The 22,056-nt window shown below is 50.7% G+C and overlaps 1 protein-coding gene across 4 annotated transcripts; it reads right to left on the bottom strand.

The window, feature by feature from the left end:
• Positions 1 to 38: 38 nt before the first annotated feature.
• On the bottom strand, positions 39 to 21,423 carry SCAMP4 (secretory carrier membrane protein 4). 4 transcript variants are annotated; one of them, XM_056512787.1, is made up of 8 exons: positions 21,331 to 21,423; positions 15,637 to 15,707; positions 15,187 to 15,243; positions 12,276 to 12,404; positions 8,273 to 8,429; positions 5,330 to 5,431; positions 4,075 to 4,192; positions 39 to 3,069 (listed from the first exon to the last, which is right to left on the bottom strand). In XM_056512787.1, the coding sequence occupies exons 3-8, from the start codon at positions 15,191 to 15,193 to the stop codon at positions 2,893 to 2,895; spliced, it is 690 nt and encodes a 229-aa protein (XP_056368762.1). In that variant the 5' UTR covers positions 15,194 to 15,243; positions 15,637 to 15,707; positions 21,331 to 21,423; the 3' UTR covers positions 39 to 2,892. The 4 variants fall into 4 exon arrangements, with proteins under 4 accessions (XP_056368762.1, XP_056368761.1, XP_056368763.1 ...); XM_056512786.1 differs by having other exon boundaries at positions 15,187 to 15,240; positions 21,331 to 21,417; XM_056512788.1 differs by lacking the exon at positions 21,331 to 21,423 and adding an exon at positions 17,328 to 17,701.
• Between the last annotated feature and the right edge of the window lie 633 nt (positions 21,424 to 22,056).

Raw genomic sequence — 22,056 nt, 5'->3', positions numbered from 1 at the left:
AACTCTGGTTACCTAGGAACAGACACTTCTCCCATGTGGCCAGTTCTCCTCATCAAGCACAGGATGAGCATTTATTGTCTTGTGATCAGGAGAAAAACACAAACAAAACCCAGAGCTCCACAGGTGACATGAAACATTGCACACAGACACGCCACGTGACGCCCGACCACACCAGGAGCCAGGGCTGGGTTAATGGTGTTAAGAACTTTTAGAAATCTAATGTAAACATTTAAAAACATATAGGAGTCCAAAAACAAAAAGAAAAAAAAAAAATAAGCCACGGTTGTTCAGGCAGCGTGTTGGGTCAACTTTCTGGAATTACGGTTTCTGGCATCGAAGAGGAGGGAGGGGGATGAGATGGCAGCTCCCACCTGGAGGTGCTTTGATCTCCACAGGGATCTCAGGCAGTGCAGGCTAACAGGGGGTGATTTTGGTGTCCAGCTCCAACCATTCTGGTGGGCAGGCTCCCAGGCACCCCCTCTCCTTGCACCAAGTATTCCAGTGTGACTGAGGGTGGGTGCTTCAACACAGCCCCAGATTCTCCAAGGGGAAAATCCCAAAGGGAGCAGGATGTGGAGCCCCCAGCAGGGATTCTCCTCTTGATTCCTTCAAAACCTCCAAGGTGACACACTGAAATGGGGCAGGTATCAAACGGTTTGGAAGAATTTTGGCAAGAGGCTGAGGATGGTGAGGGGCAGGACCAAGGGATACATCATGTCCTGGCTCCCAAGTGTGGCCAATGCCACCTTCAGCCCCGCTGACCCTCACCCCACGGTGCATCCATCGTATTTCCAGGGAGTCAACGCCAGGCAGTTCTTTCATCACTCCGATGGCAAGCGACAAAGAACACTTAAAATTACACTTGACACTAGACAAAGGCACCTAAAAGCTTCACAACGCCCTCAGGCCGTGTTTTGTTAAGAAGGCTCCAAGAGCTCCTCCTCCCAAGCACATTGCACACTCTCCAGGAAAACCCCCTGGTGTTGGGAGCACATTCCATGTCCCAGAGCCAGTGCAGGGCTGCAGGGGGTCAGTGTGGCTGTAAACGGAAATTCGGGGAGGCCCTGCCCTCCCATCCGGGCTTGCTTTTGCCTTGGCCCTGGTAACACAGGGGTCATGCAGACTCCAGACTGTGCTTCCCTTATTATTTATAGTGTGAGACAGGACAAGTTATTAGGGACACAGGGAATTCTGCAGGGGTGAGGGGGATGTGGGAGCTCTCCTCTGTAAATCGTGATTTCATTAGATAAGGCACAAATAGAGAAAAATTTTCAAAAGACCACTTACAAATCAATTCCACCTAGCTAGGACCATGTTCCTGTCCCTTTCCAGGAGCCAGTTTTGTTTTCCAGTTGCTCAGTGGGAATTTGGGAATTTGGAATAACCCCATCAACAGCCTGCCAAGACAGCAGGCTCTGGGTCTGATCCCCAGGGTGCCCAACCCCTCCTAGGTCTCCCAAATGGAGCACTCTAGATCATTGGCCAAAACTTTGAGAGCCAAAGACTTGGAACACTCACTCCCTATAAAAAAATTGCAAACTGACCTCCCAGTTTGGACAGGTTTGAAAAAATTCACAGCAGGCTGAGGGGGAAGAGGAAACTGCAGCCTTTGCTGCCTGGATCACTGTAGGGCACAGGCAATTGGATGGCTCAGGTACAAAATGGAGATGAATGACAAGGTGGAGAATAATCTCAGGGAAAACAATCCCTCTCAACAGCTTCATCCTCCCTTCAGCTGATCCTTGGAGAAAAGCAGGAATCTCTCCCTCATGGAAGTCTTGCCAGCCACAGAGCCAACAGCAGCCATGAGGACTAAGAAACTTCCCCTGGTGTCCCAGACCCCAATGTAATGTTTGGAGTTCAACTACACCAGCAGAAGCCAGAATTAAACTCTTCATTATAACAGAAGCATTTTCAAACCACACTGGGGCTCCAGCACTGAGATCAGACATTATCTTACATCCAGCTCCTGGCTGGGAACCCAGGAAAAAGCTGTCCCAACAGGACAAGGTGTGTCCTGTGGGGCATTTCTTGGGCCAGTACAAAACCTGGCTGAAGTTACGTGTTGGGGAGATCTCGTGCAGAGTCCCTGTTCCAGAGGGAACATCACCAAGGCCCAGTGTCAGCTCTGCACTGGTTTCCACTGGGCTTTGGTTCAGGCTCCAGTGAGCAATCATGAACCTAAGGAGATGAATCTGCCCCTTTGGAACACACAGATCCAACAAGAGGTTTTGGCAGCAGGGAAAGCAAGACTTGTAGCATCACAACAGTCTGAGGCAGGAAAATGAGGACTTGTGGGGACTTCACATCCGAGGACTCACCCAGGGCACGCTCTGTTACCTGCAGGGATCCTCCCACGGAGGGTGGAGCTTTCACAAATCCCTTCAGTGTCACCAGTACCAAATAATTTAAGTGCTGCATTTCCCTTAGAGTGAAAAATTCCACATTATTCATCCAGGAGAGTAAACATCAGTTGCTACTAATGCTCTGATTGCTTTTGCTACAGACAGTGTGGTGCTGTGCTGGGCATTCCGTGGAAGCTGGGCAGGAGCAGCTGTGGGAGTGTTGCCATTGCAGGGAAGCTGAGCCTTTTCCAGGGATGGTCAGGAGAGGATTCCCTCAAGCAAGGACAGTGAAGGGTTTGTTCTCAGTCTGCAACGAGGCAAATACTGGTGACTCAAGGCAAACAAAAGCTTTCTGCCATGGCCGTGCAGGGCAGTGGAGGTGGGAAGGGCTGAGAGCACAGATATTCTGCAGGGATCAGGAGACAAGAACCAGAAAGGTCCCCGAGATGAGTGGGGTGCTTGGGGGGGAATGCAAATGATCTTTTCCAAGAACAAGAATAAAAAGACCAAAAAGGAGAGAATCCAGGCAGTTTGCAGCTGCTGCTGCTTAAGGCCATTGGTTTCCAGAGGGGTAGTTGGGCACTGTGGGATACTCTGGCAGGCTGTTCCCAGAAAAATTGCTGTACTGGGCCTCCCTGCTGGGAGGGTTCCTCCATGCACCACTGTTCCACTCATCTTGAGCCTTCTGGAAGCTTCCACCAGCCCCTCGGTAGATTTTATGTACCTAAGGGATAAAAGGGAGGACAAGAGGAGAGTCAGCACCAGGAGCCCAGAGCTGTGCCCCAGCAGAGCCACTTGGGAACAGGATCATGGATTTGCTCCTCTCTCTGTGAAGAGCTGGATTTCTGAGGAACAAAGCACAAAAAATGCAGTAATACAGTGAACAGAGGTGCAGATAGAAAATATAACCCAATACTTGAACACATTTCAGCTGCATGCCCAGAATTCAGGTGGGGGATCCTACAGCAAGGCAGCCAGCCCAGGCCAGGGGGTTGAAACCTCCCCAACACAGAGTCCAGCACCACAGAGCTTGTTTTCCCTGTCTGCCAAAGCTTTCCAGAGAATCCTTCTGCAAATCCTTGTTTCTGCAGAGACCCAATTCCCACCCTGAAACCTAGTCCCCATTGCAGATGCTTCACCACTGACCATCCCAAAGAGCAGCAAACCATGGAATCACAGGATGGCTGAGGCTGGAAAAGACCTCCAAGCCCATCTCCTCCATGTTCATCACTAACACATGTCCTCAGGGGCTCCCATCCACAAGTTATCTGAACACTCCCAGGGATGATGATTCCACCACTACCCTGGGCAGCCTGTTCCAATGCTTTGCAATCTTTTCTGTGAAAATAAATGTTTCCTAATATCCAAACCTCCCCGCCTCATACAGCCTCAGGTTGCTCCATATGAAGCTTGCTTTCATGACATAAAGCAACATCACCACATGACACTGTGACAATTTCCAGCCTGAGCTGTCTCGTGCTGTCTAGATTTGTCCTCCAGAAACTCTGAGAGGTATCAACTGACTGCACTGTGCAACATTTCAAAGCAGTGATGGTTGTGGTTGCTGCTGAGCTGCCTCTTCACATCATTGTGATACACAGCAGGGATTCTCCAAGGCAGAGAGAGATCTGAAGAATCCCAGAATGGTTTGGGCTGGAAAGGACCTTAAAACTCATCTCATTGTGCTCCCCTTCCATGGGCAGGGCCACCTTCCACTAGAAGAACCTACCCTTACAATGCAGATGAGCATTGCAACTGCTGACATGGTGAACATGATGGCAGGGAACAGCATGAACACAGCAGCTGCCACGCTGGTGCTGAAGAAGGTGATGGCTGCCAACCATCCACTGCAAGAAACAGAAAAAAGAAACACAATATCATCATCATCTGCTTTTCAAAGTGTCCTTGTTATCAGAAAAATTGTTTACTTGCTAATAAGGTCCTGTCAGAGGTTGCCCAGAGCTGCTGTGGCTGCCACTGGATCCCTGGCAGTGCCCAAGACCAGGTTGGATGGGGCCTGGAGCAGCCTGGGACAGTGGGGGGTGTCCCTGCCATGACAGGGGATGGAATGGGATGGATCCTTTTAACCCAAACCATTCCCCCTTTCTGTGATTCATAACCCAGAAATTACAAGGCAGCTTTTAAGCTCCTGAAAATGAAATGAACAATGAAAATAATTGACAGAATTCAATGCAGGTATTTCTCTAGGATCTCAACTCTCACTTGCCAGCATCCCTCACTAATCCAGTCTGAGAGCTTTAAGGGACAGCCAGCTGCATGGAGTTTGGGAAGACATATTAAGGTTGTGCATCTAGAGCCCAGAACTGGGATCAGGGAACACCATGGTCCTGTGACTTACACTCCATCTCCATTCCTTTGCTGGCAAACACCAGGTGAGGCATCAGCAATTCTGAAACCAGAGTGTTAAATGGAGTGCTAAGACTTTCCATTACTTGTAGTTCCAGCAGGAATTGCTCTCAAGTGTCTACAGACAGGAAGTTAAAATGCCAAACAATTATAACACAACCAGGGACAGACACTAACAAGCTCCCATTTATTTTAGGAGAACTCTCACAGTACTTCTCATAGGCCAACAATGAGTCACCATACTCAGCTCACCGTGTGCTGCCAGCACTGAGGGCAATGCTGAGCCTGACACAGCCTGCTTCAATGGCAGAGGAAATGGACACTGAGGGAAGAGGCTACAAAGAGCAACCAGGTGAAAATCACAGAATGGTTTGGGTTGGAAGGGACCTTAAAGCTCAGCCAGACGACATGGGCAGGACCAGGTTGCTCCAAGTCCCATCCAACCTGGCCTTGATTTCTGCCCAGTGCAGCAATGAAACCCAAATGGTGCATCCCAAAAGCAGCTACAGCTCTGCCACTGGGGAAATCAGAAAGCTTCTTCCCTTCACCTTGTACAGGCTCCCATCAGCCTCTCCAAGTCCATGAGCTCCTGGGCCTGCTGGAGCATTCCCACTTACCACGCTCCCCATCCGGAGAAGCCGATGGCCTGCAGCACCGTGAGGAGGAACTGCGCCCCGAAGATGAAGAAAAAGGCCATGAAATTAAAGGAACTGTCTGACCTGTGGAGGAGGAGAGGAGGTCAGGGGGGCACTGGCACCTTGTGCTGCTCCACACCCACCACCAGATTCAAACCCTGCACAGAGGAGACTGCAGAGGGTTCCCTCCATGGCTGTGTGCTGGGAGGTTTCTCCCCTTCCCTGGCAGTGAAAGCACACAGCTCCATGACTCAGCAGCACAGATTGGCTCCCAATAACCTGCCTCTTGCAGTTGCTCTCCCCAGGGAATTGCACGTATGATGACACACAAAGAGAGGCTGAGGAACACGAGTCTCCTACACAGAGAGTCTGAATCATTCCCTGACCGAATGTCAGCCCAGCCTGACACCTGCCCAGCTCCACCCCAGCAAGGAGGCATGCAGGGACCTGATGCTGGAAGGCAGAGCTGGTCCATACACTAAAAATGATCACTGAGCACGAGAATTCCAGCTGGGAATGTCTCAGTGCCTGCTTCTCATCATGTTCCCACGCCAATGGTAAATCATCCAGCACTGGGAAATTGTAGAAGGGAAAACAGCCATGAGAGAGGTGGGTGGTACCCTGAAAACAGAGGCACACTTCCCATCTCTGCAGGCTCCCCATGCTCAGGATGTACAGGTGAGGTGCTTGAGTTTATGCAGGTACAGTAATTACAGTAAGGAAAATAACCCTAAGCAAGATGCTGACCAGGGACATTCACAGTCTGTCATGGGTACACTGGGGGCCCGACCCTGCCCTGCCACAACACATCTTCATCCCATCAAACTAGCCACTCAGGCATATCTGACATTCCTCAAACTATCATTATTAATGATACAAATGATTCTCATACTCTAAGGAACTCAATGATTTATCTACAGACCTACAAAAAACGCTTCAGGTGCCTGTGAGGCAGTTTGGTACAAAGGAGGGTTTAGAAAAGAGCTCCAATCACTGCCAGCTCCTGCTTAAACCCTGAAAGTATTTAAATGCTGATTATTCTAATTATTTTTCTTATGATAATGGTTGTTAGTTTTATAATTCTAGCTTTTGATGCCTTGGGAGGAGATGAGGGAGGTGAAGCATGTGGAGAAGCTCCAGTCAGACCCACGCTCCTCGGAGCTGCCCGTGTTGGTCTGGGTGTCTCACAGATGGTGGCTCTGGAATATTTGTCATCCTTGAATATCCTCACAATCCCACCCTTCAAATACCACCTCAGAGTACAGCAGTGAAAGAAATACTTTAGGCAGGGCCTGCTGACTGTGGTGCCTATCAGAATCCAATTAATAAGGATTAGGCTTGAGGCTGAGCCTTCAAACAGACTCTTCCAACTCCAACCTGAAGGGGCTGGAGGAGTCTTCATTTGAAAGGATCTGCAGGAATTAGTGGGGATACAGAGAAAAGGTGATTTCTCATCCAGCTTTCTGGTGCAGATTTGCTACAGCTTTGCCCTAGCACCAAAGCTCTGCAGCTAATTTAATTTGGGATGCAGTGGGATGACGAAGGTTTTACAGAAGCATCCTCCCAGGACAGGGTGCCAGCACTGAAGGGTGGCCTCCTCCAGGGCTGATTGTGCCTCTGCAATCACCACTTGTGATCCCAGCAGTGCTGCCCCTCTGCCTCTTCCCAGCTGTCCCAGGGGATGATCCCTGGGCTCCCCACTCTGTCCCTGGGCCTGAGCCTTTTTTTAACTACCAGTCTCTGCACAGAGTAACCTCGGGGACCTCTCAGCATTCAGTTGCATAAACACATCCAAACAACGTTCAAGGAATAATGAGAAACGGCCCTTGTGGAGCCTGGGGAGGTCAGCAGGGAGGAGTAATTTTTCCCAGACTTCAGAATGGAAATTCTTTTTTGAACAGAGCTCCAGCACTTGGAGGCCCTGGGGCTTCTGGGCTCAGGATGGGGACAAACTCCAGCCCCAGAGGGCAAGAGTTCAGAGCTGGGATTTTCATGTCATTTGGAACTTTGAGACAAATCCAACCTCCTCTTTCCAGCAGAAATGACCCTCCCCTGTGCTCCACAATGCCACTGGTGATTTAACAGCACCTGCCCAGTGCTGTGGGCACACAAAGCATCAGTTCAGAAGCACATTTAAACAATTTTTAATTAATTTATCATGTGCTAGATAGGACCCACCTGCCACTTCCCATTTCCATCAGCTGCTTTTGCTGTTATCCAAACCAACTCATCACAGGTAAATAATCAAAATCCAGAGTATCCTACCAGAAGAGTTTCACCTTCAGAGGGCAAAGCTCTGCCTGGTGTGTGGGGTGTGGTGGTGGCACTGGGCAGGCCCTTCCTTTCCCTGTGTCAGGCTGGGAACTGCTCAGGACCCCCCTAGCTCTGCCAAGCTTTACATATTAATGTTTGAGTGATGCCTCGTGGTCCACAGCAAATGCAAATGATTATTAATTAAAACAAAAATGTAGGATGGCTTTAAATATTTGTGGAGTTTCAGAAGAACTGACTCCAGGGAACTGCTTTTATCTAAAAAGCTAAGCAGACAAGCTCTCAAGTAGCTGGAGACAGAAATCAGAAGCGTTCTCAAAAACTAATAATAGTCTTCCATCAAAATAAGCCTCAATGAAGCCTTACCAAATTAGTACCTATTTTAATGCTGCACTGAGATGAGGCTGCTTCTCCATTTGAGATATTCAAGTAAAATATGAATTTAACCCTCTTAGAAGTGGCAAAATTCGCACCTCCAATCTTATGTGACCCTCAGTCCTGTATCTAGTATTTAAAAGTAGCCACATTCATCTTCATTTTGAAAGCAAACAAGACATCAGGTGCTGAACCTTCATCCCAGGCAGAGAGATCTCCCCCAGTAACACCAGGGGAAACTTCCAGAGGAAGGTGGAGCAGCTGCTGGGCTTTACTCACCGGAAGGCTTTGTAGGCAGGGCGGAACCAGCAGACGTAGCCACAGGGGCTGAAGAGGATCAGCCAGAGGATGGCCAGGCCAAAGTTGACCCCGTAGCCGCCCCCGATCCACCAGGCCAGGCAGGCAATGAGGTTCACGGCCAGCGTGATGCAGTAAACTGGGGAGAGGGCAAAGGAGGGAACGTGGGACAGGGAAATTCCAGGACTTTGTGAGAAAAGGAAACAAAAGAGAATGGCTGGGGCTGTGTCAGGGCTTGGAGAGACACGGAGCTGGGGAAGGGCTGAGGAGCAGCTGAGGGCACTTGGCTCGTTCAGCTGGAGCAGAGGAGACTGAGGGGAGATTCCTCGGGGGCTGCAGCTCCTGCCAAGGGAAGGCAGAGGGGCAGGGGCTGAGCTCTGCTCTGGGACAGGGCCAGGAGCCCAGCAAGGGCTGGAGCTGTGTCAGGGCTGGCATGGAGCTCAGGGAAAGGTTCTTCCCCCCGAGGGTGCTGGGCACTGCCCAGGCTCCCCAGGGAATGGTCCCGGCCCCAAGGCTGCCAGAGCTGCAGGAGCGTTTGGACAGCGCTCTCAGGGATGCTCAGGGTGGGGCTGTTGGGGGCTGGACTGACAGTTCCTGTGAGGCCCTGCTAACTCAGGATATCCCAGGACTCTACAAAGCCCCCAGGGTTAGCATGGGAAGGGTCTCTGGGGCAGCAGTGCAGCTGCTCTGAGTGAGTCACAGGTTCCTGTGTGACCTGGAGCTAGGAGCACAGAACATCCAGTTCCAGAGGGATCCTGCAGCACAGGGATGAGAGAACTCTTTTACAACCTCTCAAAGCATGGAGAGCTTAGGTAGCAACTGATGTGACCAATACTAGACTCAGGCCAGTGTTATTATGAATTATGAGCAAAGTCTAATTTCCATTTATAGCAAAACCCCTTTGTGAGAAGAGAGTGGGATGACTGTAGCCCTGCTCCCAGCTCTGAATGACTCTGTGCTTGCTGGAGCTGCCTCAGGAGCTATCTCTGAGCCAGCCCAGTGCCTTGCAGGCTCTCTCCACCTCCCTGGGCCTCTGAGGAAGCCTGGATATCAGCTTGGGGGCTTGGCAGTGCTGCCTTGAGCAAGGGGATAAACAAACTCCAATCAGGCTGAGAACACGGGACCACAGGGGTGGCTTAGAGGCCTTTTCACATCCCTGTTCCTGTCACTTGGATAAAAAGGAACAGTTGACAAAGGTCCCCAGAGCACAGCAGTGCTTAGTAGCACTAGCCAGTAGTATATGAAGGGATGCTGCTCCCCTATTTTCCTGGAGCCCACATCACTGGAAAGGGGGTTCAGCCCCAAGCCAGGGGCTCCCTGCAGCTGTCCTGCATCCCCCAGGCTCTGCCAGGCTCAAAGAGGCCAATTTACAAGCTCCTATTTTGGAAAACTGGTGGTGACTCTTAAAACCTTTTGTGGTAACCTGTACCAACAAGCACAGAGAAAGGAGAAGGTGCAAGGTCCAAACACCAAAGACCCTCCAGCACAGCCTGGTGATGAGCTTGTGGTAACACTCTGGATCTCAATTATTCAGGCAAAATTAAATCCCTGAATTTCTCTTCACCTGTGCCAAGGGAACATGTCCTGCCCATTCCTCACTTCACTCCCTGCCATGGCTCTGCAGCCCATTGCACATCACTGCCTTGGTCCTTCTGACTCTTCCCTCTCCTCCTGGCACTGACCCACCTGCCTTTACACAGCCTGGGGGTCCTAAACAACTGCATGGTTTTATGGTCACAAAATAATACTGACAAGTATTATATATGATATACTGACAAGTCAGGGGAATGAAACCTATACCTAGCTGCTACTTCTGACTTACACATGGCCTGAGTGTAAAATAAAACATTGTTTTACTGCAAAGAAAATGTCTTCTGATTAGCCAACAAAGCGTGTACACAAGGGTTCGGATGTGTCTTAATTTTGGGGGGAAGAATATTAGTTATTTAAATTAATTAATTCTAGGTGTTTAAAAAAACAGTTTGTAGATACCCTATCCCTGGAAGTGCCCAAGGCCAGGCTGGACAGGGCTTGGAACACCCTGGGACAGTGGGAGGTGTCCCTGCCATGGCAGGGGGTGGCACTGGATGGGCTTTGAGGTCCTTCCAACCCAAATTATTCTGGGATTCCATGAATCTATGACATCTCATTTACACACCAATTAGCTGTACTTCTCCAAATATTCATTTTCAGAAGCTATTTACTCTCCAAAAGTTATTTATTTTAAAATACCCAACCTAACAACACCAAGCCAAGGGCATCTCCAAAGTGTCAAGGAACTTTTGGCTCTCCCTGTGCCTCAGGTTGGAGTTTGTTCTCCAGCAGTGGGAGCTCTGGTACAACCTTCCCCCAAACCTCCCTCCACCTTAATCCAGTGCTCACATCCAATTAAAGTAATGAGCAATCACCCTTCCAGCAACAACTTGTGTGTTTCTTCTTTTCAAAACTGGCTTTTTCTTGTTTACCTTCTTCCCTTTACATGTCTCTCTGCAACCCACGCCAAAAAATCAGGGAGACCCCCAAAGGAAGTGTGCTGCAGATGGAAATGTGAAACTCCTGAGTGCAGGGGATGGAAATGTGAAACTCCTGGTGCAGATGGCAGTTCTCCTGGCCATGCCCAAACCCCTGGCTCTCCTCCAGCCTGCCATTAACTCGACTGAGGGACTCTTTGTTTTGGGAGAGGGGAGGACAAAGGCGGCTTTGCAGCTTCGACATCGCACCAGTGAGTCTGGAGGGACAGGCAGCTTCTTCAGGCAAGAAAATTACAGAGCTCATTGCAGCAGCTCCACATAACCAAAGAACAATGGAGCCATGGATTATGCCATTATTTATGCACACAAATCTCTCTCCTACACACATCCCGTGCATCTGGAATAAAAGCCATGCCATCAAATGCAGAGCTGGCAGAAAACAAGCTTTCCTTCAGTGAGAAGGGGAAAGAGGATGACAAGTATTTGGGGAAAAAAAGATAAGCAAAGCAAAAAGATTCTTAATCTTCCAAAGCTTTCCCTATGGTTTCCTAGGCCTGCCACACCGATTTCATTCCTGGGAGAAGAATGGTCAATTTTCATTCCTGGTTTCTGAATGGCTGAGCAAACAAGACGAGCCCAGGGCCAGGAGCTCTGTTCACACAGAGTATCAGCACATCAGCAGCTGTGACAGGATCAGCTCCCAACCCCAGCAGGATGGGGAATGTTTGGGGGGCTCTAGATAGCTAAGGAAGAGCCAGCATGCAGATACAAGACACTGCTTCCATTGGGAAGGGATAAAAACGGAATTTTAGCTTTCCTAGAACGAGGTGGGGAGCCAGGTAGCAGCAAATGGGCCACAATTATTTTGTCTAAAATTCTCCTATTCCTCTTACTTTGGGGGAACTGGGAACTTCCTTAAGGTAACTATTTTTGGGAGTTAAATACGGCTTAAAAAAAGGCTTGAGAGGGACTTTGGACAAGGAACAGAGGGACAGGACATGGGGAATGGCTTCCACTGCCAGAGGACAGGGCTGGATGGGATACTGGGAAGGAATTGATCCCTGGGAGGGTGGGGAGCCCTGGCACAGGGTGCCCAGAGCAGCTGTGGCTGCCCCTGGATCCCTGGCAGTGTCCCAGGCCAGGCTGGACATTGGGGCTGGAGCAGCCTGGGACAGTGGGAGGTGTCCCTGCCATGGCAGGGGTGATATGGGATGATCCTTCAAGTCCCTTCCCACCCAAACCAGTCTGGGATTCTATGATCATTTGACATTAATAAAGGTATCAAAGCTGGTCTGCTATTTACTAATAGACTTTTCCAGTAGTGACACCCTGATTTCTCCAAAATCCTGCAAGGATTCAAGGCACAGCAGCTTAAAATTCAGGCATAAAGTTAGAGTATTCTAAAGGGGTTCACTGCTCCTCACCAAAACTTCAAAGCACATTAGTCATTGAGATCTATGGGATTTTGCTACACAAATACCTTTTCCCAGCACAGGTGTTTTTATTCAACTTACAGATCCACACATGATAGATTCTCTTCACCAGGAACTGGTAATCGATGGGAATTTCATCAGCAAAATTCTGGTAGAAACATGGTTTCAGTGGGATGAACTTGGGAAGCGGTGGGAAGTTATTCACCTTTTCTGGAACACAGAACACAGATTTCAGCTGGGAGCACAAATGTGTTGTATCCTCCACACCTTCCCAACACTGCTGCATGTTCATCCTCTCCCTGCACTACAAATATTTTGGTTTTTTCCCTCAGCAGTGGACAGGACATTTATTCTATTACACACAGGGCTGAGAGAGGGGAATAGGAACAAGCTAATAAATATCACATGGATTTAACACCTTTACAATGTGAATTGTGTGAATGGTGCTACAAGGAAAAAAAAAAAACTTAAAATAAGCTCCAGGATGAGCTTCCTCAGGAAGAGGGAGGTGTCAGCAACATCTGGGGGAAACAGCTGCACAGAGGTGTTCAGTTACAACCCTTCAGAAATCCACAGCAAGAGGAAATAAAGGCTGGGGAGTGTCCAGACAAGCAGATTTACCTTCAGTTACCAGCTCTGGGTAGGCAGGAGCATGTCCTGGCCATGGGTCAGGCCTTAGAACCTGCAGTAGCCTGGGACAAAATGGAAGGCAGCCTGAAGGCATCCCCAAACTGGAATTCTGTACCCAAGTATCATCCAGTTCAGGGAAATAAGTCAGATGTAAGGAAGGAATTCCTGGCTGGGAAGGTGGGCAGGCCTTGGCACAGAGTGCCCCTGGATCCCTGGAAATGTCCAAGGCCAGGCTGGACAAGGCTTGGAGCAGCCTGGGACAGTGGAAGGGTTTGGAACTGGATGAGCTTTAAGGTCCCTTCCAACCCAAAACATTTTGTGATTCCATGATTCTGTATCAGGGATGATCTTGTTTTGAAAACACACTAGATTTTTAATGGAGAAAGGGTACATTGAAGTTTTTCCTGCAAGGTTAAGCCCTAGGGAAAAAAATAATAAAAAAAGCAAAGAAATAAAGAAAAAGCTCTGCATTCAGAGATAATAAATCAGCAAATGCTGCCAAAAGCTATATGGTGAAGAAAACCCTACCTTGGGAAGAATTTCTGTTTCAAAATCAAGTAATTAAATGCCTGAATCCTCTGCTGCTGTCAGCTCCCAGATTTGTCTGTTTGTGCCTGGATGTGTGCTCCTACATGTTTGGGAATGTTTGCTCTTGCCTTCCAGAGCTGATTAAAGTTTGATTCCAGGGCATTGTGACTAATTGTCTCTAGCCTCCTTCAGCCCCAGTAAACAGAATTAAAAACAACCAGAGGAAGAGATGAAGAATGTCCTGGGAAAAGCTCCAAATGGTGCAGGAGACAGGAGGAAATGTCTGAACAAGAGCTGTCAGCACTAGAGTTCCCCTTCTCTTCCCATTATCTCCGGCTGAGGAGACATTTTGCAGGAGCAGCTCCTCAGCTCTGTTTGAAGGTTGGCAGGGAAGAGCCTAGAGCTGCAGCCAGGCTTTAGGAAGGAAAAAGGCTTTCCCTCATGCATATTTTCACACAGAAAATACGGTGAGAACGCCCACTGGGAATACATCAGAAGTAGCTATGGAATAATGTCTGAAGTCACCAGCCCAATTTGAGTTCTCCTGATAAAAACAAACATCAAGTCTTGTGCCCCTCCTCCCTTAAACCCATTTTATATGAATTCAGATCCCCTCCAAGCTGGTTTGAGTTACTGGTTAACACCACTGCTGACTCCATCCCATGGAGAGCTGATGGCCCACGGATGCTTTCAAAGTCCACAGGAATTTGGACTCCTTTGCATTAATTTTTTGTTTGCTGTAAACACCTAATGGGATTTCTCCTGCACAGTGTGTCCCTGCAGCCTAAAAAGGGATTTAACAATGCTGGATCAAGGGAAAGGGAGGGGACACAGCTTTTAAAGCTGAAAGGACAGGTCTCTAGGGAAGCCAGTAAGACCAAGATTAATCAAATGCAGTAAAAGCAGATTCTCTAAAATTTTTTTTTCTGAGGGGTGAGGAGACTTTTATTCTGTCCCTGTCTTCAGCAGCTGAAGCTGCAGATTGTTCCTTTGGTTCTGCTCTCTCCCATTTTCTGTCAGGGACAGCAGAGCTGCAGCCAGCTCCCAGTGCACAGTTCCCACGTGGTGGGGCCAAAACCAAGAAGCCACTGCAGTTTGTTATTTCTAAAGCTCATAAAATGGTCCAAACACCCCCAGGATTGTTTGCTAGGTACACAAAGCTGGGGATTACACCTCTCCCTTGCTGCTGCCCAGCTGCTGCCCACCTCCTCCCACACAGAGACCCTGCAGTTCCCAGCTGTTCTGGGTTACTTCTGAGATTAGACAAAATACATTACATGAAAATATCCCCTTTCATGTCTGACTGCAGAGCTTGGAGTGCTACAGTTCTCCCATCAAGGCTGGGATCAACACATCAGGTCAGCAAATGCACCCCATACTTTCAAAAACCAAACTGCATCATCCATGAGCAGCAGCTAGAGGCAAATTCCAGAATCTCTCTTATTTTAAAAAAAGTTGGAATTCTGGTACTAATTTCACTGCAAATAAAATTCAGATGGATTAATGTCACTGGCACAACTAGGAACACTGTGGAAATCCTCTGGAAAGAAGGAATTATTCTCATGTACTTTTATGCTGAATAAATTCCACCCTCTTAAAACTTTGAAGCAAGTCACACCTGAACCTTTATCACTTGAGCAGAAACCTCAGGTGACAGATCAGGACACAGCAGGAAAGTGAATGTGACCAAAGCAAGAGAAGTAGCTGAAGAGCTTTAGGGATCACCAAGGTCTTGGGAAGGGACACAGGTCACATTCCTGACATGTTACAGCCACCACAGCATCATGAACAACATTCTCTGAAACCTACTTGCCCTATCTGAGCTGCCTCTTACCTGCCATTTCTAATACTTGTGTTCCCTGGTGAGGTTTCAAACACAGCAACAGATCTGCTGGAGAAAGAAAATCAGGTCAGCACATGTCACTAACCAGCACCCAGAGAACCTCCTGGAACTGGGAATGTTCCCAGTGTGTGACAAACAAGAGCCTGGGGTTCCCACTACAAACAATTCGTGTCAATCACCCAAAGGATGAGAGCTGGAGCCTCCCAGAAAGGATCCTGATTTCTCCTTGTGCAGTGGAAGCTCTGGCAGCACCTCATTCAGCCACTTGGAAGGTTTGTATCATCCAGCAGCAAACAAATGTGCCCCTGGCACTCCCTGGCAAAGGCTGAGGATGCTCAGGGAGCCCCTGCCAGAACACCTGCAGCTTCCAGGGGCAGCCACTCAGGTCAGGGTGGGACCCAGCAGAGCTCATACATTGGAAGAGGAATGTGTAGAGCTCACCAAGCTTAATGCCTCATTTAGGTGTTGAGATGATTTGTTGGCTCCTGGCTCTCTGTGGTGCTTCCCAACTCCTGGAACAAACAGATAATCCCTGTTAGCTGGGCACTAAACTCCTGATTAACAAAAAAATAATCAGCTGGAACCAAACCCAACACCCCTTGTTATTTTAGAAATTCTGCACAAATGCAGATTCATTCTTCCTGTTACCACCACTGAGCGTGGCTGTAACTCTGGCAGAAGCAAACCCTGGGAAGTTTACCCAGCATCAGCTGTGCTGCTGATTTTGGCAGAGCTGATCCCACAGATGAAACACACAGAGAGGTCTTTGCTGAACTGTAATTCCACCCCTTCTTCCTTAAGGATAAAAACACCATGTGTCCCTACCTGCAAATCCCAGAATGGAAACACAGAACACACAAACCAACCCTGCAAACCAGCACTGTGGAGTCTGACAGAAATTAATGCAGTCTAGACTAAAATCTGCCCCTAAAAACACTGCCAGCAGCTGCAGCAGCAGGGTCAGAACAGCCACACTGTACCCAAATCCCTCAGGATTTACAGCAGCTGGCTGCCCTTTGCTGCACCCCCTTGCTGCCCTCCTGTGTGCCCCAGGTAAGGTCTGGAGGCTGCAGAGTTTTGCACTGCCAGAGTTTTGCTTTTTTCATTTGAGCTACTCTAACCCAGCCCATGGAGACAACAGCACCCAGCACTGCACCAGCAGCCTGTTCTTCCTCTGCAGAGATGTACAAGCTTAAATATGTCTGCAGAGAGGAGAGCATATTCTTTTCCTGGACCAGTGTCTAGGAAGGCCCAGAGTGTGGGCAGCAGGTTCTGTCCCCTGGGAGCTGCTCAGGGATCCATCCCTGCCACAGCTGAGTCTCAGGGCTGTCCCTCAACACCAGCACTGCCCAGTGCCTGACAGAGCTCTGTAACTGATGGTTTGGAAATGGGAGCCTTCTGCTTTGCATTTTTAAAACGTGTGAATAGAAAACAAAGAATGAAGACAGTTAAGAAAACTTCATTAAACGTCACCCCACCCTTCTGCAGCTGCTCTAGGTTGAGAATTTTGGGTGGAAAACAAATGGCCCATGGACACCAGCCACACTAAAGCACTACAAGAGAGGAATCATTTACTGAAGAATGAGCCTGCAAATAAGGTTCTTGTTCAGAAGAGGATTATTTAGCTACTGCACTTCAGTGTTGGTGTCCAACAGCTGCAGAGAGGTGTCAGTCCACTAGAAAAGGGATCAGAATGAAAGACTGAGGGGAACATTCCAGGCTTGACAGAGCCAGACAATGGGTTTCCTGCAATGGCCAAACAATGATTTTCCTGTGCCCTTCTCTCAAGGAGACCTGTGATGGTGTGCAGAGGTTTAACTCAAATAAATACATAAAACCCCCAGACAAAGCAGCATTCTGGAGATGCACCCCCTTCCACAGAAAGATGAGGTCTGGATCCACAGAGCAGATCAAGAACACTTCTTTCAGCAAGGATAAGCACACATGGCCATGTTTTACACTGAGTAATCACTTTCTGAGAAGTGCTGACCCTCCCAGCTCCTGATAAAAAGACAGGAAACTTCTTCCCAAGAATTTCTTCCCATCTAACCCCGCCCTCCATCAGTTAGAAGCCATTCCCCCTTTCCCCATCACTACACCCTCTCCAATATGTAAATCAGATGTCTATTCACCTGGATATTTTCAGTTTAATTGGGAGTAGGTGGAACTCAACACCCTACACCCACTGGAGAGATTTTCTTCATGGATAACCCACTGCTTGTGGAGAGAGGAAAATCCCACACATGCTAAGGAAACTCTGGTGTGAAGTGAACTTCCTTTTTCCACTGTGTTCATCCGTGGTCAATGAATAACTCTGAAGTTCACAGTCCAATGCACATGACTCAGGAGTCCACTGGAGACACTCAGAGCTTTTCTTTACCAGGATCTTGCAGACAAAATGCCCTGTGTCAGTTCCAGGGACACCACTTCCCTCTCAAACCAAGACATGAACACAAGCAGTGTTGTTTTTCTAGGCAGACAACACAACTCCTTTGATTGTGACTGCAGTGTGAAACTGCACCATCTCAGACTAGGGAAAATTTTGTGAAGGAACACGTGTGAATCTGCTTTGAGACACATTTTAAGTATCACAGAGTACTGAAATATCCTGAGCTGGAAGGAACCCTCAGGGATGATCAGTGCAGCCCCTGGCCCTGCCCAGCCCCCAAACCCCACCCTGAGCATCCCTGAGAGCGCTGTCCAAACGCTCCTGCAGCTCTGGCAGCCTTGGGGCCGGGACCATTCCCTGGGGAGCCTGGGCAGTGCCCAGCACCCTCGGGGGGAAGAACCTTTCCCTGAGCTCCATGCCAGCCCTGACACAGCTCCAGCCCTTGCTGGGCTCCTGGCCCTGTCCCAGAGCAGAGCTCAGCCCCTGCCCCTCTGCCTTCCCTCGGCAGGAGCTGCAGCCCCCGAGGAGTCTCCCCTCAGTCTCCTCTGCTCCAGCTGAACGAGCCAAGTGCCCTCAGCTGCTCCTCAGCCCTTCCCCAGCTCCGGGTCCCTCCTTTGGACACTCTCCAACAGCTTTGGCTCCTTCTCATCTTGTGGTGCCCAAGGTGCCCCAGCACTGGAGGTGAGGCTGCCCCAGTGCAGAGCAGAGTGGGACAATCCCTCCCTGGCCTGGTGCCCCAGCACACGGGGGCCCTTTGGGCTGCCAGTGGTGACTCAGATCCAACTTGGCACCGACCAGGACCCCCAGGTCCCTTCCCAGGGCGCTGCTCTCCAGCCTCTCATTGCCAGCCTGTCCCTGCATCCAGGGCTGCCCCACCCCAGGGCAGGGTCTGACACTTGCTCTTGTCATCCATCACATGGTTGGGGGTTGCTCAGCCCCAGCGTTTGTCAGGGACTCTCTGTGGGGCCTCTTTGCCTTCCAGGGGGTCAGCAGCTCTCCCCAATTTAGCAAACTTCCTGAGTATCCTTTCCATTCCTGCTACTGCTACTGCAAACACTCCTCCTAAGTCCCCTGCTTTATTCTGCCCTTATCAAATAGTTCTAAAAGCCTGCTATTTCTCCCAACTGTTTTTCCCACTACCACAGAAAGGTGGCAGAGAACAAAGCCAGGCCAAAAGAGGAGCAGTGACAGGGAGGTGGGAGAGCTGAATTAATTCCTGCTTTGCCATAAACCCACCAAGTGGCCTGGAGCATGTCCCCAGGACCAGATTCACTGGACATGGGTGCCTCTTGTGCCCTGCAGGTGTCCCAGCCAATCTCAGAAGAACCCAATATCCCAAGTTTTCCATCCAACAAATCCCCCAGTTTCTGAGTCCATGCTTTACGATATTTTCTGCACTGCCTTTACAATTTGATTATGTTTTGATGGCTCTGCTCCCAGAGCACAAGTGACAGGACAAGAGGAAATGGCCTCAAGTTGTGCCAGGGGAGGATCAGGTTGGACATCAGAAGGAATTTCTCCATGGAAAGGGTGGTGAGGCATTGGCAGGGGCTGCCCAGGAAGGTTTGGAGTCCCCATCCCTAGAAGACATCCAAGGAAAGCCTGGATGAGGCACTCGGTGCTCTGGGCTAGGTGCAGGGTGGGCACTGGCCACAGGATGGACTCAAAGACCTTGGAGGTCTTTTCCAAATTTAAGGACTCTGTGACTCTGCAGTGCAGCGAGGCCAAGAGCTTCCACACAATCCTGCACTCAGGGTTTCATGCAGAGCATTTGCCAAGAGCAAGCAGAGGAACAGGATCCCAGCACAGAGCAGAACAGTCCAGACTCCCTCATCAACAGGGATTTAATGATGGGAATGAGAAACCTGGGCACAACACACATCTCCTGATGGTGGTTCAAGCTGAGCCTTTGGGGAGCACCACCAGACTGCCAGGCTTCCAAAGCCATCCTGAGCCAACAGAAGGAACAAGACCCCCACAGGGATCTGGGAGATCTGGATTTGAAGTTGCTCAGCTTGGCATGGAATCAGCACAGCCTCTGGTGCTCCCAGCACAAGCAAACACCTTTCTCATGATCTCTCCAGTTGAATTTAAAGACAAAGTGGTGGCTCTGCACTGGTTTCAAGACAAAAGGCTGGGTTTGAGCCTCTTCCAGATGCCCAGCTCTTACCAGGAACTTCCCAGAGAGCCCAAGGCAGCAGTAGCAGCCACTCCAAAACAATGAGCTCAGCATTATAAACCCAGAACTGACACAGCTTGGCTTTGGTGTGCTTCCTCTCCCTGGTGCACCACCAGCCCTCACAGGGTGGGACTGTCCCTGCAGTGACACAACTAGCCAAAAAATAACTCCAAAAGCCGCCCAGCATAACCAGAGAGAAAAGGGAAACTGTGTGGCAGCAGTGCCCTGAGAAAAGGAGCAGGGAGCAGTGAAGTTACAAGGGTTATCCCCCTCCCATGTCATTCCAAGATCAGCTCAAAATTCCAGGAGCTTCATAGGGACTCCTGGCTATAGAGGGGCTTCTGCTGCCCCACCTGCCCCCATCCTGGAGCTGGGGAGACAGCAGAGCTGGAAGCAATTCCCCTCAGGGCTCCCCCAGCCTGTTTACACAGCCCTATACCTGCTGCCTCAGCAGGTGAGCAGGAGCCCTAATTTGCCTATGCAAAACCCACAGCAGACAAATACTGATTCTGGTACAACCACATCCAGAAGTGTGGCCAGTCAGGAACAGAAACTCAGATGGTTCAAGAAGACAAAAAGCACAGAAACACCCGTGCTTCAGATACAAGCCTGTTCCACCCCTTGTCACCTACTCAGACTGGACTTACACAGAAGAACTGGACTGCAGACAGCAGCAAAAATATTAACTAGCCCAGAATAACACTGAAATGCAGATAAATCAGTCCACCAACTGCTTCATTTCTAACCCACTGCTCTCTTCATCACAAGTTCCACAAAAGAGTTTCTTGAGAGAGTTACAAAACGCAGAGACCAGAAATAAGAAGGGGAAATTAGAAGGGGAAATAAAACTACAACATCCAGGTGCTGTTTATCGAGGGCAACACACGCATCTCCGGTACCCAAACCATATAGATCAGAGAGGTTCAGTGTCAAAAGCCCAGGAGAACCGCGGGCAGGGAGCATGGCAGCCGAGCTGTGTCCCCGCCGTGTCCCCCGGGCCAAGCCGGGCAGGAGCCGCGGGAGGCAAACCCGCAGAGCCCCGGGGCTGGGGGCACACGGGACACGGCCCGGCTCCTCCCGCCCGCTGCCCCCGATAGCGGCTCCCAGCGGGGCCGCCCCCGATCCCCGATCCCTCCCCCGCCCGGGCTGTCCCCGATTCCTCCCCTCACACACGGCCCGTCCCCCCAGACCTGTCCCCGATCCCTCCCCAAGCCCAGCCTCGCCCATCGCCCCCGGAGCTGCCCCGTTGCCCTCCCCGGGCTCCCCCCGTTACACTGAGGAGTGTCACCGCCCCCCCGAGCCCCCCGCTACACCACGAGCCCCCTCCCGGCCCACAGCTCCTCCACTCCCGGCTCCCCCGGCCCTCTTCCGTGCCCCCTGCTCCCCCTCATCCCCCAGACTCACAGTTCTGCCCCCTCCCCGGCACCCCCCCGACCTTCAGCTCCCCCTCCCGGCCCCCAGCTGCCCCCACCCGCGCTAGCCCTCCCCGACCGCCATCTCCTCCATCCCTCCGCCCATTTCGCCCCCAGCCCGCCCGGTGCCCCCGGCCCGATCCCCCCGCGCCCACCTCAGCGAGCGCCCGGTCCCGCTCCCCCCGGGCCGCCGCGGGGTGGGCTGGGAAACAGAGTCCCGCCAATAGCCGCTGCCGCTGCGCGCCCCGCTCTAAGGACTACAACTCCCAGCGTGCCTCGCGGCGCACACCCGCCGCTGTCATGTGAGGGGCAGGGCCGAGGGGAGGGGCGGTGGCGCGAGACGGCAGCCGGGAGGGACAGAATTGTCCGAAGTACCGGGACCGACCCAGCCTGGGGCTGTGCTTGGGAGAACGGGGAGATGTTCCCGGGACTGGGACATGGCTGGGAGAGCTGGGGGAGTTTGGGAAAAGAAGAGAGGAGAGACCTCAGAGAGAGCTCAGAGCCCCCTCCGGGGACTAAAGGGGCTCCAGGAGAGCTGGAGAGGGACTGGGGACAAGGGATGGAGGGACAGGAGCCAGGGAATGGCTGCCACTGGCAGAGGGCAGGGCTGGATGGGATATTGGGCAGGAATTGTTCCTGGGAGGGTGGGGAGCCCTGGCACAGGGTGCCCAGAGCAGCTGTGGCTGCCCCTGGATCCCTGGCAGTGTCCCAGGCCAGGCTGGACATTGGGGCTGGAGCAGCCTGGGACAGTGGGAGGTGTCCCTGCCAGGGCAGGGGTGGGATGAGCTTTAAGGTCCTTTCCAACCCGAACCATTCTGGGACTCTGGTACAGCTCGGTCTCGAGAGCACGGAAGAAATTAAAGATTTTTCCAGTTAACGAC

Source organism: Oenanthe melanoleuca, chromosome 28 (genome assembly GCF_029582105.1).
Source record: "Oenanthe melanoleuca isolate GR-GAL-2019-014 chromosome 28, OMel1.0, whole genome shotgun sequence".
Classification (NCBI taxonomy): Eukaryota; Metazoa; Chordata; class Aves; order Passeriformes; family Muscicapidae; genus Oenanthe; species Oenanthe melanoleuca.
The sequence above is the reverse complement of the archived record's forward strand: the minus strand, read 5'-3'. Positions and strand labels throughout refer to the sequence as shown.